This window comes from Pithys albifrons, chromosome 16 (assembly GCF_047495875.1).
Source record: "Pithys albifrons albifrons isolate INPA30051 chromosome 16, PitAlb_v1, whole genome shotgun sequence".
Taxonomy (NCBI): Eukaryota; Metazoa; Chordata; class Aves; order Passeriformes; family Thamnophilidae; genus Pithys; species Pithys albifrons.
The window spans coordinates 7,793,762-7,807,868 of record NC_092473.1 but is presented as its reverse complement, the minus strand read 5'-3'; the positions used below and the strand labels follow the sequence as shown (position 1 = coordinate 7,807,868).

The window sequence follows — 14,107 nt, the reverse complement described above, 5'->3', positions numbered from 1 at the left end:
TTGAGTAACAGATAAAACCCCAGTGGAAAGCAAAGCAAGCTTTGTGCATTCTGCTGACACAGTGGCTTGTTGTTGATCACTTTTTACTGTCACCCTGAGCACTTAACAGCTCAGGTCGGTAATGACTGTGACGCTGCATTGCAAGCTTGTGTTTTGTTTGAGCCCTGCCACAGCTTACAGGTCGGGAAAGGCTTCACTGGAGGCAGGTGCTGTGTTTCCAGAGCAATTAAGGCTTTAGTTTAAGATTACCAGCACACAGAACACATAGACAGCAAATCTTACACACATCTGGGCATTCCTCAAAAAGGTTTCCTCAAGGGTTTTGAAATGGAGCTTCACTCTGGTGGCTCCCGAAGAACCAAATTGAGATAATTTTTTTTTGCTTTTCAGTGCAGAGAGTAGGGCCAAATATGTGTATGATGAGGGGCATGGAAATGCATATTATGGCTGATTTTAGGGAAAAAGAATTAGTTCTGTTACCCAACCTTTCTTTCTTCCATGACTGGTTCTTATTCCCTGGGTGCTTGCTGGGATGTAAACAATTAGCCCACAGAATTTCAGAAGATGCCAGATGTCCTTCAGAGTGTACAAACCTGTTTTGCAGGCTGCTGCACAGAGGAATTGTGTAAACTGAAACACTAAATTTTTAACAGGGCCAGTAGTTTGTTTTTCCACTTAGGAACAGCTGGTACTCAAAACAAAACCTAAGTGGAATCATGATAATCTTACTGGCAAAATATCTGCTGGAGTGTAAATGGCCCTGCTCTTGTGGTTTTAAAGCATTATAGAAGCTTTTCTTGTTTAAATCTCTTTTGCATCAAAATGTTTAGAATAAATATATGAGCTGTACATTTAATAAATATTAAAATGCCTCTTTTTTTTTACTGAGAACCATGTAAATGAATCCAACCTCACATTGTGACTGACTTAAGTTACCAAAGCCCTGCTTAGAAAAGAAGAGTCTGGCCCACCTTAGGGTTAACATTTGGGGATTGGGGTGCAGAGAAACTGTCCCCCCCCCATGGCCACAGTTCCACCATCCTTGTGCTGCCTTTTGCCTGTGTGAGACCCTTTACTGACTCAGTTTAGCTCATTAAATTTAGCTACAGAACAGTCCAGTTTATTTTTCCTCCTGGACTATTAAGATGAATCAACTAAGAGGTATTTGACAAATGCCAGAGTTGGTATAAAGTAAGAATGTGGACCAGCTCTTCTTTTTCAGTGAGAGCAAGCTACTCACATAATGAACTGTCTCAGGGTGGCTTCACCACTGTTTGCAGCCTGTGGTAAGTCAGTCCTGTGCCAGTGAAATGAAGGGCCTCATCCATATGATATTAGGAATAGTAGCCTGTACTTTAGCAGTAACTTCCCTCCAAGGTTCTCACAAGCGCTTTGCACCTGGCAGGTACACCCAGGCTATTCCAGTGCTTTAGTCATGGGAACTGAAGAAAAAGAGAAGGAGATATTTCACTAGAAGGCTTCAAACAGGTTGACACCTTCACTTACCTGCTCACCACCTCCAGGTAACTTATTAAACTCCCCAAACCAGCAGCAGTTTTAAAAGGGAAGGGAAGGGGAGGAGTTTTAGGGTGCTGGGTTATGAGTCCCTTGACTCAGTTTACCTTGACATCAGGTAACTTCCTGAGCTACTGCAAAATGGGAAAGAAACCTTTGGGCTGGGATTGGGAGGAGCAGCAAAGGAGGACAACTTCCCTTTCTGGTCTGTCAGGAAGCTGGAATCCAGCTGACACACTGTGAGCCATGCCCTGAAATTTAAAGGTATTCAAATCTATACAGTAGTTATGCACCTAAATGAGTAGCCTGATATTTAGAATTGCTTTGAAGTCAGAATGAGCCTTCAGAATTACTTACAGGGTAAAAAAAGACAGGAGGTAAGAGGGCAATTATTAAAAGTTTGACTAAGTGCCAGGAGAATATAAACTCATATTTTTAAAGTCTGGCAAATTCTCTTTCCAGATAGTCTGTGGAGATGTAGCTGAGAACTAGAGAACAGAAAACACAACTGTGTTTCAGCATCATGGGTTTGTCAAGAGCCAAGTCTCTTCTGAGCTTTTCTGGGATTCCTGTAAGTGCAAGTGAACTGTAAAGGGGCTTTTATATTTACACAAGTATAATCCAAACTAAGATACCATCCCCTGGAAACATCTTTTCACTGATGTGTTTGTTCTAACGCTGCTGTTTAACAAACGCTCCTCCTGCCCCGCTGCTCTCCCTCTGCCGGGCACTGACGGAACTGCCGTCTGTCCGTTGTCTCCCGGTAATGAGTTTGAAGCCATTTGACTGGAAGAGTTTCAAATAAAAGTCTTTAATTTTCCAAATGTGGCATCAGAGCACAAGATCTCTTTCACAATCCATTGTAGAATTACTCCAAGTTTGCAGTGGAATTTAGCAGCTTAACTCTTCCACATCTCATTGAGGTTGGTGGTGAATACTTCAGAGCTGGATTCTTTCTGAGGCCTCCAGTCTGGAGTTAGAGCCATTCTTTTGGAAAAACTGAACACACACTTCAGGCTTCAAAAGGGGCATAAACCTAATTGTTTTTACTTTAAATAGCAAAAGGAATACATGGATCTGTAAACCAAAATACCAGTTTATAATCCCCTGTGTCCATCTTCTCATCTCTCAAACACTTCACATGCTCAGCTCATTATTTTCCAATGTTGTCAGGTATGTCCCTCAGTTTTGTATATATACACAACCTTTCTTTCTCTCTAGAAAGAAAGACTGAAAGGTATTCTTTTTACAAGCACCATTCCCTTTTTCAGCTGGCTTTAATGGGAGGCTCAGAGTTCTATGTGATCTATTGCTTAGTTTTTCTGTATTGTTCAGATCTGTAAGTTGAGTGCTGGCTGGTTTTTTGTTCAAGATGCCTTTCTCTGAATGCACAGTCATTGCAGTCACTCCTTAGACAGAATTTCTTCTGTGGTTTTGATCCCATGAGCCTCCACAGTGAAAAACAGGAGGAGGAGGGTGGGTTAGGTAAGGAGTTTTGCTGTCAAAACTGTTTGTTATGTGTCTGTGCTTTTGCTATCAGAGCTCAAAATAAACAAAGATGGGGGTTTAGGTGTGCATGTTGTGAAGAACCTACAGATAAACCTCCTGACAGTTAAAAGTGTTGTAAACAGCAGAAGGATTGCTTAATGTGGAAGGAATGTGCTGAGCAAAGAATGCATCCAAGGAAGGGGAGAATGAGATCACTAATGATGTAAACAGTGACTGAGTTGGGATTAGAAAGGTTAGAGACAGGAGGGCATCTATTTTGAAGAAAGGCAGAGACTGTGTGGTGTCAGGGCTCTGAAAGCCAGGTGTGGGATCGCTGAGAGGAGGCATCATCTCAGTTAAAATACGGAAGCACCTGAAAATAAATCTTGTTAAGTACAGTCCAGACCTCAACTGTTTTTATGCTTTTATCTAGATTAGCAACATTTTGTTTAGAAAATTAACCTTCTGCTTCCTTAGGATAAATCTGTTTTCCCTGTATATCTGTACGATGTGGAGATTAGATTCCTTGGAAGTGGTCAAGGGGTATTTTTGCTCCCTGAGACAAATTTGAGAATCTCAAGGGCTGATACGTTAAGGTGACAAAGCAACAATGATAATTTATAATACCAGATCCTCAGGAGATGCTCTTCCATGGGATGTAAGCTTGTGTTGTTCTAGCAGGAGACAAGTAACCAATAGAATTTGCAATTCTGGGCACCACTGAATTGTCAGTCTTGTAGCTTGATATACAGGTAAAACAATGCAGAAAAGGACTGGCATTGAAAGTGGGGCTTGTAGTCTGACACAGATGCACAAGGCCCCAGAATCTGTGTGGCCAGCAGGACCAGGGGACTGATTGTCCCCCTGTGCTGGCACTGCTGAGACCCCTCGAGTCCTGTGCTCAGTTCTGGGTTCCTCATGCCAAGAGGACATTGAGGTGCTGAATCCTGTCCAGAGAAGGGCAGTGGAACTGGGGAAGGGTCTCAAGCACAAGCCTTAAGAGGAGCAGCTGAGGGAGCTGGGGGTGTTCAGCCTGGAGAAAAGGAGGCTCAGGGAGGACCTCATTGCTCTCTGCAATGGGGGGTGTAGCCAGGTGGGGGTCAGTCTCTTCTCCCAAGTAACAAGCAATTGGGCAAGAGGAAAAAGCCTCAAGTTCTGCCGGGGAGGTTTAGACTGGATATTAGGAAAACTTTCTTCAGCAAAAGGGTTGCCAAGCACTGAAAGTGGTGGAGTGACTATCCCTGGAGGGATTTAAAAGGAACAAAGGTGTAGCACTTGGGGACATGATTTTGTGGTGGACTTGGCAGTGCTGGGGGAATGGTCGGACTTAACATCTTAGAGGTCTCTTCCAACCTAAACAAATTCTGTGATTCTAAGGCAATTCTCCATTGTCAAGCAATTCAGCTTTATCTTTTACAAATTGTTCTAGACTGTTAACAAAGAGTGATTTTGAGATAGTGGAAATGTTGAACTTAGCACTGAAAATACCAATAATACAGGGTGTTAATGCTGGGAATGTAACATGCTGTTTATTCACACCCTTCCTTATTGCAGTGACCCTGACAGGGAGAAGCTCAGAGTTACCGTGTCCACTGCTGGGTTCCATAAAATCTCTAGGCCAGATCTCCTACCTTACAAATGTGTAAGAGTTTTATAACACATTTCATATGGAAAGTTTTACATGCTGACTGTCTGTCTCCAGGGAGAGGGAATAGAAAACTAGTTCCATGTGGGATTTTCATGTGCTTTCTTTTCACCTTCTTAATTCTCCTGAATTCCAGTTGAGGGAGCATGTTGTCCATTAGAGATTCCTTACGAATTTACTTTCAGGAATGACTAAAGCAGAATGGCATTATTGTTATGAAGAAAGAATAACAGTGTCATGGGATTTTTAAAGCTGTTCTTCTATGGCTGGTTAACATTGTTGCAGAAAATAATTAGTTCATTATGAAATTGTGAGAATGAAATACGGAGCTTGTTACTAAATAGGCCTAATTACTCCAGAAGAATTCTTTGCCAGTATTTTTATTGCAGAGAAGTCAATTTGCTTGGGGAATTATTCTGGAATGGCAATAGCTAAATTAATTAGAATTTTCCTTCTGTCTTAAGAGAGAGCACATATTGGCACTATGATGCTGTACATGAGAATTTTAAAAAATTGTGTGTTACTTGAACTTCTCCACAAACACTGAATGGCTGGAGAATTTGGTTAAAATTATCAGAAGAAAAATTGGTTTTAGACTTTAGTGTATGCCAAGCACTTCACATCACTCACAATTGCTCATGCACATTTATTTTCATTGTAACTCCATTACTCCTGTTTGCATTATGCCACTTGCTATTTTCAGTTTGTTTTGTCCATCTGCAAAGTCACTAAAATAGTAGTATGTGGGAGATTATTTTTCCAACACAAAATGTAAGTGCTTGTATTAAGAAATTAAGAAAAAAAAAGATGTTTACATTTTGTAAAAACTATTGTACCAACATCAAAATGTCACTGACATTCTAACAAGCATTTGCTTAATCCAAACTTGCACAATTCCTGTTTTATGCATTGTCCTTAGTAGTTACATAACTATTTTGGCACATATGAAATCACAGAAAATTAAAAAGGTATCTTCTTTCCCCAAGGGGTTTGCAGTCTGTTAGTACTAGTTTTCTTTTCCATAAGTTGGCTCCCAGCTAAGTCAGCTTTGAACATTGTAGGAGTACAGAAGTTGTCTGTGATTCAGTTGACAATGTTTATACTATTGTTATTTTAATTACTATTTTAAAGGAACGTTTTTCTTTTTGGTTGTTTTGTTCTTTAATCTCTTTTGGAAATACTGGATGTAGCAACAGCAACATTGTTCTTTTCAAGGCAGTCATCTAATTAAAATGTGCTGAACCAAACAGACAAAATCCACATTGTTCTTGATTTTGCCTTGTGTGCAAATGACATTAAACAGTATTTTGTCTAAAAAGAGCATTGTTCTGTGCAGCTTGTAAAAGTTAATGAACATGATGAATCCTGTAATAGCTCCTTTCTTTTATTTACTTGCAGTGTGTACCCCATTCCTAGAACAGCTTATCTCCTCCCAGCCATACAGCTCAAGCACACACCTCACAAACCAGGGATTTCTGAAAATAACTGTTTCAGAAAGTTTCAACACCTTTTAGGAGCTGACAGTCTGTAAAAGCAGCTGCCCCTTCAAGTGCAGTAACTTTTGGGGAGAAAAATAGTGGGGTATGTACATTGGTCTCACAGATTTTTAGGATTTTTGAGATGAAGTGTTTTATGAGGGACTTTATTTTTTTACACCTTGTATGTAAATAGCTTTAGAGAATTGGAGAGGACTCAGACCAAGCCTGTACTACAAGATTTGACAGTGTAGGTCAGTTGCCTCAGTGAGTGGGAAAAAAAAGAGCTGTGCCAGCACAAACCCACCAATGTAGAAGCAACTATACAGCCAGAAGAATTCCTTTGTTAGCCTGGCTAGTGTTGTTTGTGAGGGGAATGTCACAGTGCTAGCAGAAACCCCTCTTTCTCTTGGTGAGTGCTATGTAATAGTGCCAGCAGAATTTCTGAAGTACAGTCAGGCAAACACACGGCACGAGCAGGAACTGAGAAACCCCGAGCAGTGCCAGAGCAAAGCTTTGGTGTTGAAGTTATGTGTGGTAAATAGACCTTAAGTTGCTGTTCTGTGACAGATGAATTTCAATCTTTAATTATTGACATGATAGTACTACTTGCTTCGATTTTCCATTCAGAGTTTTCATTGTATTATTTTGGCTTTGATGCTCACAGTAGCTTTTTCAAGTTAAATAGTGAAAGATAAAATCCTCCTTACCTTTTTCAGGGGACTGTTTTCTGTCACGTAATACCAGTATAATACCAGTTTAACATGTTAGGAATTATTGTGTTTGAAAAATCCTCTTGTATTTCATACAACTCTGCTAATTTCTGTCATCCTTTGGGAGCAATATCAAATGACAAGGAGAAAGCATTTACTAGTATCAATATGTAACCACGTGGAAAGCCAATTCAAGCTCTGTAAATACCATAACAGAAAAAAAGCTGAAATGTAACTTTGCTGGTAAGTAAGCCAGATATTTATTATTCTCTGAAGGTAAATATCACTGTAGGAGAACCATCATTCCAGTCATCTCATTTGTGTGTGTGTGTTTGAACAGTCTGCACATAAACAAATCGTGTTCTGCTTAGAGGATTTACTGTGTATTATACAAGGCAGTGAATAAATCATTAACATAACATAACTACAGTTCCTAAGTAACAATGTCATTATCTTAATGTCACTTAATGAATTTATTCTTAATGCTTCTTGTTTAATTTGTTGGCTGAATCCAGTATTTTGCTTTATAAACTGCTTCTGAATTCAGGTATTCCATTTCTCATATTAAAGCCAGTTGGTATACTACACTTTACCAAAAAAGTGCTTAAAGTTTTGTTTTGTTTTAATAATGTTAACTTCCTTCTATCAAACTTACTCAAAATTGAAGGTTACACAAGAATCTTGTTGAGATAGAAAATGGATTCCTTATTCCTGGCCATAGATTTTGAAATAACACTTGTTTGGGATGTGTAGCAAGATCTGTCACTGGGAACTGTTGCTTATGAAGATCTGATGATGCGCCTGCTTTCACAGCCTTGAGAAGCAGGACTTTTGAATGTTAGGGTGTGCAGAAAACAAAGGCAACAGGCCATGGCAACTGTAATTCCTCAGAGTTTTTCTAACTGTTTGTTGCCTGTTTTGTCTTTCCATGGAAAGACATTGTCTTCCATTGGAACTGTACAGAGCTAAGAGGCTCTGACTCACATGCTGGTTGTTTATCTCAATGGCACATTAGAGACCCTTTACTATCATTGCTCCTGTGTGTGAAAATTGTATTGCTTAATAACCAAGGATTTGTCTTTTGGGAATTAGTTCATCCCTAAAGGCTGTAGGCTTTGGGAAATAGTAGTCCAACTGTAGGAGGAAAATTATCCCTGTAAGAGGCAGCATCATCCTCCAGAGCTCTGATGAAAGGAGCTGAATTTGGCCTTTCACCTGGGGGGAAGTTTCCCAGAGTTTGATTGAAAATATGAAACTTCCTTATATTTACTTCTTGCCATATGAAAAATGTGTTTAAACTCTAACTAACCACGTAGGAAAACTTTCTGACCAATTGAGAGTGACAGTGTGTCTGCCATAGTATGTTATGATCCCATATATCAGTATCAAATAATTAGACACAAATTAATTTCTACTGCACTTAGAGTTTGACAGGACCTTTCAAATGAAGACATTGGTGCATTAGTTTACCAAATGTGTACTTCCATGGTGGACTGAGCATCACATCCCCATTAGTTAATCAGCTCTTTTTTTTTTTTTTTTTTTTTTTTGTTTCTGGCCTCTTTTTCCAGGACCCAGGAAGTAAAACTCCATGAACTGCCTGGATTAATCAATTAAAGCTGCTTGCCATGGGGTCAGGTAAGCCCTAGAGCCCTTCCTTCTGCTTCAGAGTACACAGAGGGGAGAGCAGGACTATCCTTTTCACCAGCACCAAGACATTTACTCAGCTCAGCTGTGTATAATCTACCACATCTTTGGTGACCTCCAGACCAGTCTTACTGATTAGACATGAATCATTTCTGTGCAAAAATAGTCTGATTTAGAATATATCACACTACAGTTGAGTGAGAAAGTATTTCAGGAATCACCATATTAACACTTCTGCATATCACACAGCAGATGGACCAGAGTTCAATGACAGGCTGCTGTTTTGGAGAAAGAGGTATTTTGTGTAGACAAGAAAAGCTCTTGCCAACAAGAAGAAACAGATGCACTTCTTCTGCATTAGGCAAACAGAGGAAAGAATTTAATAGCAAAAATAAAAGTAGTTGTGCAGGGTCTAATAATGCTATCTATGATAGGAATTACAGCATGTAGTTCCTTTCATGGATAATTGTCTCACAAAGTAAAGCCAAGTCTTACACTCGTGTCTTTAATGCTTTTCCCAGAAGTCCCATATTTGGGTTACATCTACTGGGAAGCACCAACAGCTCATCTTAAAAGTGTTCCACATAATAGTACTGAGGTTACAATACACCTGGAGAATCACTATTGGTTTTTTAAAAATAATACCTGGTCTATGCAATTTCTTCCCAACTACTGTCGGTTTGTCCTGTCAAAACATGTGCAGAGGGTTATGGAAAGGGTTAGAGTGTGCATGGCCTGGAAGACAGAAAGCTACAGAGTTACCATCGTCTGTTTGCTTCCACTGCCCCTCTGAGCTGCTCTGTATTTCCAGGGACACTCAGCAAGAGCAGCAGCCTTGGGTTCTTTTCATTGAACACATCAAGAGTTCAATTGCTTTACCACAAATGTTAGTTTCTTAATCTGCTTTAGAAAAGCAGTGTTGATTTAATCACACCAGCTTCAAACTTAGAAATACAATGTGTATCTTACACCTCACTGAAATGGTTAGTTTGTTGGTTTGTTTTGTTTACGTGCATGGGTTTTGTTTTGTGGTTTTTTTTCTTTAAGGTTACACAGCACCTTAAAAGGAAAAACTGAAATTACTCTATGCATAAGCTACCAAATGGTGCTTCATCAGAAACAGGAATGATATCCAAGCCATAATCCAGGTTTCTTCCCCAGGAGTGTGAGTCTATAAAGGAAGTCAGAACCAGTTTTATGACTTCAACACCAGCTTTGACTTCCTGGTGAAATTTTTGGCATCACCAAAATGTGTCCTTATTTTCTTTCATGACACCTAAATCGGATTTTGTCAATTCCTATTTGAATAGGAATAGGGAGAAAAGCCTGTAATAGAAAACCTTCAGCTGTGCACCTGGCCCACAGAAACAAGTGCAGAAGATACAATAAACATTTCCATCTGCTAGAGACTAGAATACAGATTTGTCAGACTGTTCCCCTCCAAACAGTTTGTGTACTCCCACATGGTGTGTTTTGTGGGAAAATAAGTCTCATACGTAAGTACTGTGGTAGGAAATCACCATTTCTTATACAATGTTTTTCTTCTTCTGTAGCCAAAAAGGGAACTAACTTAAATATGGCAAAGAGAAATTTAATTATAAATAAGCCTGTAATTCTGACCCAGGTGTGTCAGTGATACTGGATAGAGGCAATTATTGTTACCTGATAGATATTACTGTTTAACTTTGTATTTAAATTCTATTAGATTAAAACTTCAAGATACAAGTTAGCTGTGTGAACTGTTTTCATTGTGGCAGTCTGTTGGCAAAGCTTTTTCCTCTGAGAAAACCAAATACATTTTCACAAGTTACATTCACTGCCCATTCATCTACCTGGCTGGGAAAGGTGTTACATACACCCATTTTTCCATGCTGGGTACTGCAGTTTTAGCACAGTGACAGTTCTGTATTATGAAAAAAAAGGGAAAATTCAGATAATGTTTTTAATAAAAATTGTAAAATATTAATAAAGTTTTTCTTTAATGATTAGAGTGTAATATTAATAAAGTTCTCATATAACCATGGTTATAAACAAAAAAATAGCAAAGACCCCAAAAATGAACCCAGCAAAAGGGCCATCCAAACCTAGTAGATGAGATAAATGAGGCAAATTTGGAACTGAGCAGCAATATCACAGTGATTGAATCCCCAGATTTTGTCATTCCATTATACCTGAAGGTCTTAGAAGCATTTTAGACAATGCAATTATGAAGTACTTGTTGAACCTGTAATTTAACAGTATCTCATTTAAAATCAGAAACCCACCCATTTAGAAGAAGTAATTCTTTCATCAGCCATGTGTTCTAAATATTGTTGTCCTTCCAGGGAAACAGGTACTGTGGAAGTTGTGGAGTGAGTCACTGCCAAACCTAGAAACTGAATTGCTCACATCTTCTTACTGCTATGTCTGCCACCTCTATGTTTTTTTCATCTTGTATTTATGTTCTTTGGACAGGAACAAAAAGTAAGCATTTCATATTATAAGAAAACATATTTACTGCAGCTCATCACCAGAAAAATAACACACCAAGTTTTAGAGACAAGAACAATTAGTATGAACTCCTGTTTGGAGATCTTCTTTTCTATGGTTTGTAAGGTTTAGCACCTGTCCAAGAAATGGCTTCTATAAATAACCACTTTCTGTTTCAGACAAAATTGGTGCAGCTGCACAGTTTTTCTACAATTGTGAATTGCCAAAAAGGGAGCAGTAATTCCTTGGGGACCTCAAAGTTAAATGCTTTTTATGTGACATGATCCTCTGCAGTGGAGTTGTGTTGGAAGTCCATTAGTGCTGGCTGTTCTTAGGGTTGCTCAGACTGAGAACTGAGAAGTCCTTTGTAGATGATCCTCACTCTTTAACAATTTCTGTGGCTTTGTAGTTCCGTAATTGCTGATCCTGATGGCACCACCCTGCCCCAAAAATGAATACTTTGATCATTTGCTGCTCTCCTGTACCCCCTGTCACCTGCGATGTCCCGGGACGCCGCCGCCTGCGTGTGAGAGCTACTGTGAGCAGAGTAAGTGACTGCCTGACATACTTTGGGGGCATTTCTGTGTTGTATTTTACACAGAGGTTCTGTGTGTTGGACATGTTTGCTGTGCATCAGTTTTGTTTATGATTAATTTAATGCATCTCTTTTATTTCATAAGGTACCAATTCAAGTGGAATTCTTTGGATTTGTTTGGGTTTAGGAGTAATTTTAATGCTCGCTCTGTTCACCTTAATGGTCTTCTTTAAACGGAGGCACCTAAAGCAACTAAAAGAAAAATTGGAAAACACAGGTGAATAAATAAGATTCTTTATCAATAATTTTAGATATTTTTACATTTTAGTTACTCTTACCATGTAAGAATTTTGCATATCACTTATATTCCAGGTTCTGATGACTGTCTTTGTTGTACCTTTTGTATTCCTCAAATAGTCTCCACGAAGTTATCAAAGTTATTAGGCAATAAAATATCCAGATGGTCACTTGCAAAAGCAGCAATCTCTGTTATATTGTTGTATTTTCATACCTGCCTTACTTGCAGGTGTTTGAGAAATAATTTTTGAACCCTCAATAGCAGAAACCTTTCTAAGACTTTCACCCTCTTCTCATTGTATGCAAAAGGAATTCTACAGAGGTAGAGGATACACATTCACTGTTAGCTTTGCATCATATAAGAATTTAAATAATTTTATTTAATATTGCAGTGTGCACATATACTCTGTATATGTGGTATATTTTGTGACAGTGAAAAAATTTAAGCTATTTTTACATTTTATAAATACTGTATTTGTGAGTGTTCAGACAATAAACAGGAACTGATTTAAAAGTGTTTCATTACTTCAATGCTTACCCTGAAGTACAGAAGTTACATTTTCACAGAACAAAATATTATAATATATAACTACATCTTAAAATTTCACAGTATCTTAAAACTTTCACTAAGGTTAGAACATAGTTGGAACATAATGAAATTTGGATCATTAATAACTGTGTGTTTGGTATAATATGATGTATGTAGTACATGAACTTCTGTATATTTACAGACTCCTCTGTGGAGCCAAACAATGTTCTCAAAGCTAATGCTGAAAGCAGTGTGAATACAGAAGAAATTAGAGCCACACTTCAAAGTGAAACATTAATGTATTCAGTGGAAGAATGCACTTGCAGTGACTGTGGCTTGATAAAATCTCAGACTGGCTGTGAAACTTCATTTCCATTACCAGCTACTGAAGAACGAGCTACTGTTCTGGTTACCACAAAGTCTTTTGATTATTGCAACTATGTTCTGGGTGTTGGATGACTGTGAGAGAAGTATATTCTTACTGTGTAATAATAAATGAGTTATCCCAGTATAGTGCTTAATCTGAATATTTGCAGTCAGTGGGAGAGTACACCATCCTTATGGACCTTCCACTGAGCTCCCATTAATATTGCCATATTATTTCTAATTCTAGTATTTCTTTAGTCAAGCATTTCTACATTATTTTCAGGTATAAACTAGTTGTTGGAACTTTTGATTTCTCAAAGTCTTTACACAGAACAGCTTTTTCTGCCTTTAAAGATTGTATCTACTTACACCAGATATAACAAACCCATCAATAAACAAGTTTGCAAGTATGTACTTTATGTTAAACTCAGATCTTGTGCAAAAAATTACTTGATGGTACAGAAGGAATGTTCCAAGAGGCAGAAATGAAGACCCACAATACATCCTCAGTGTTGCAAAGAATAATTTCAAATAGCCCCTCTGATACCTGAAATAGGAATGTTTCAATGATGGATCCCTGTACAGTGTGGAGTCCCCTGAGTTCAGAAGGTGTCACTGGGCCACACTAAGGGAGGCTGTGGAGCACCAACCACAGAATCATGGAATATCCTGAGCTGGAAGGGACCCACAAGGGTCATCAAAGTCCTACTCCTGGACTTCATTGCAATCCCTGCAGTCCCCATGTATTCACTCATGGTACAGGCTTTACTTTCAGTATTCTATAAGGTGTATTTCTCTTTTACTGATTTTTCCTTACCTTTGTCATATTTACAAGGATTGGTGATTAGCAAGAGTCATGCTTGACTACTATGTGGCCTAAAATTAGGAATATACTTCTGTTCCCTTGCCTTCCAAGCATTATTTTCCTAATATTAGGCCAGTTTAATTCCTGGAAAACTGCAACAACAACAGAAAAAACCTGATGATCTTCTTTATCCATAGATAACTTTCAGGTTCTTGCATGAATGATGAATTAAAATTCTTTAGGACTAGTAAATTATTGCACAAAATCAGTGAACAATCCCCATTACAGCATATTTAGGAGGCTGACACAAAGCTCGGGCCAGCTGGGATTTGGCTGCACAGGTGTGGGCACACAGAGCCAAACCCTCTGAAACAGGCCCGGATGCACAGCCATTGAATTTATACTGCAATTTTTAATTTCTGAAAGTCCTTACATAGGACAGCTTTTAGAGATCAGGCATGCAAGTGAAACACCAATGAACCCACTGCAAGAACGCTCTTGCAGTGACCAGGGCTGGGTGAAAACCTTGGAGACCAGCTGGGAAACTTCATCTCCACTGCAAGCTACAGAAGGACGGGCACTGTTCCAGGTACCACAAAATCTTTAGATTATCACAGCTGTGT

General features: G+C 38.8%; 1 protein-coding gene across 1 annotated transcript; it reads left to right on the top strand.

Annotated features, from left to right (window-relative positions):
* Positions 1-2,000: 2,000 nt before the first annotated feature.
* TNFRSF17 (TNF receptor superfamily member 17) lies at positions 2,001-13,054 on the top strand. The gene is made up of 5 exons (XM_071571167.1): positions 2,001-2,086; positions 8,408-8,474; positions 11,362-11,499; positions 11,633-11,764; positions 12,516-13,054. Exons 3-5 carry the CDS (start codon positions 11,382-11,384, stop codon positions 12,770-12,772), a joined length of 507 nt encoding a protein of 168 aa, XP_071427268.1. The 5' UTR covers positions 2,001-2,086; positions 8,408-8,474; positions 11,362-11,381; the 3' UTR covers positions 12,773-13,054.
* Positions 13,055-14,107: the final 1,053 nt, after the last annotated feature.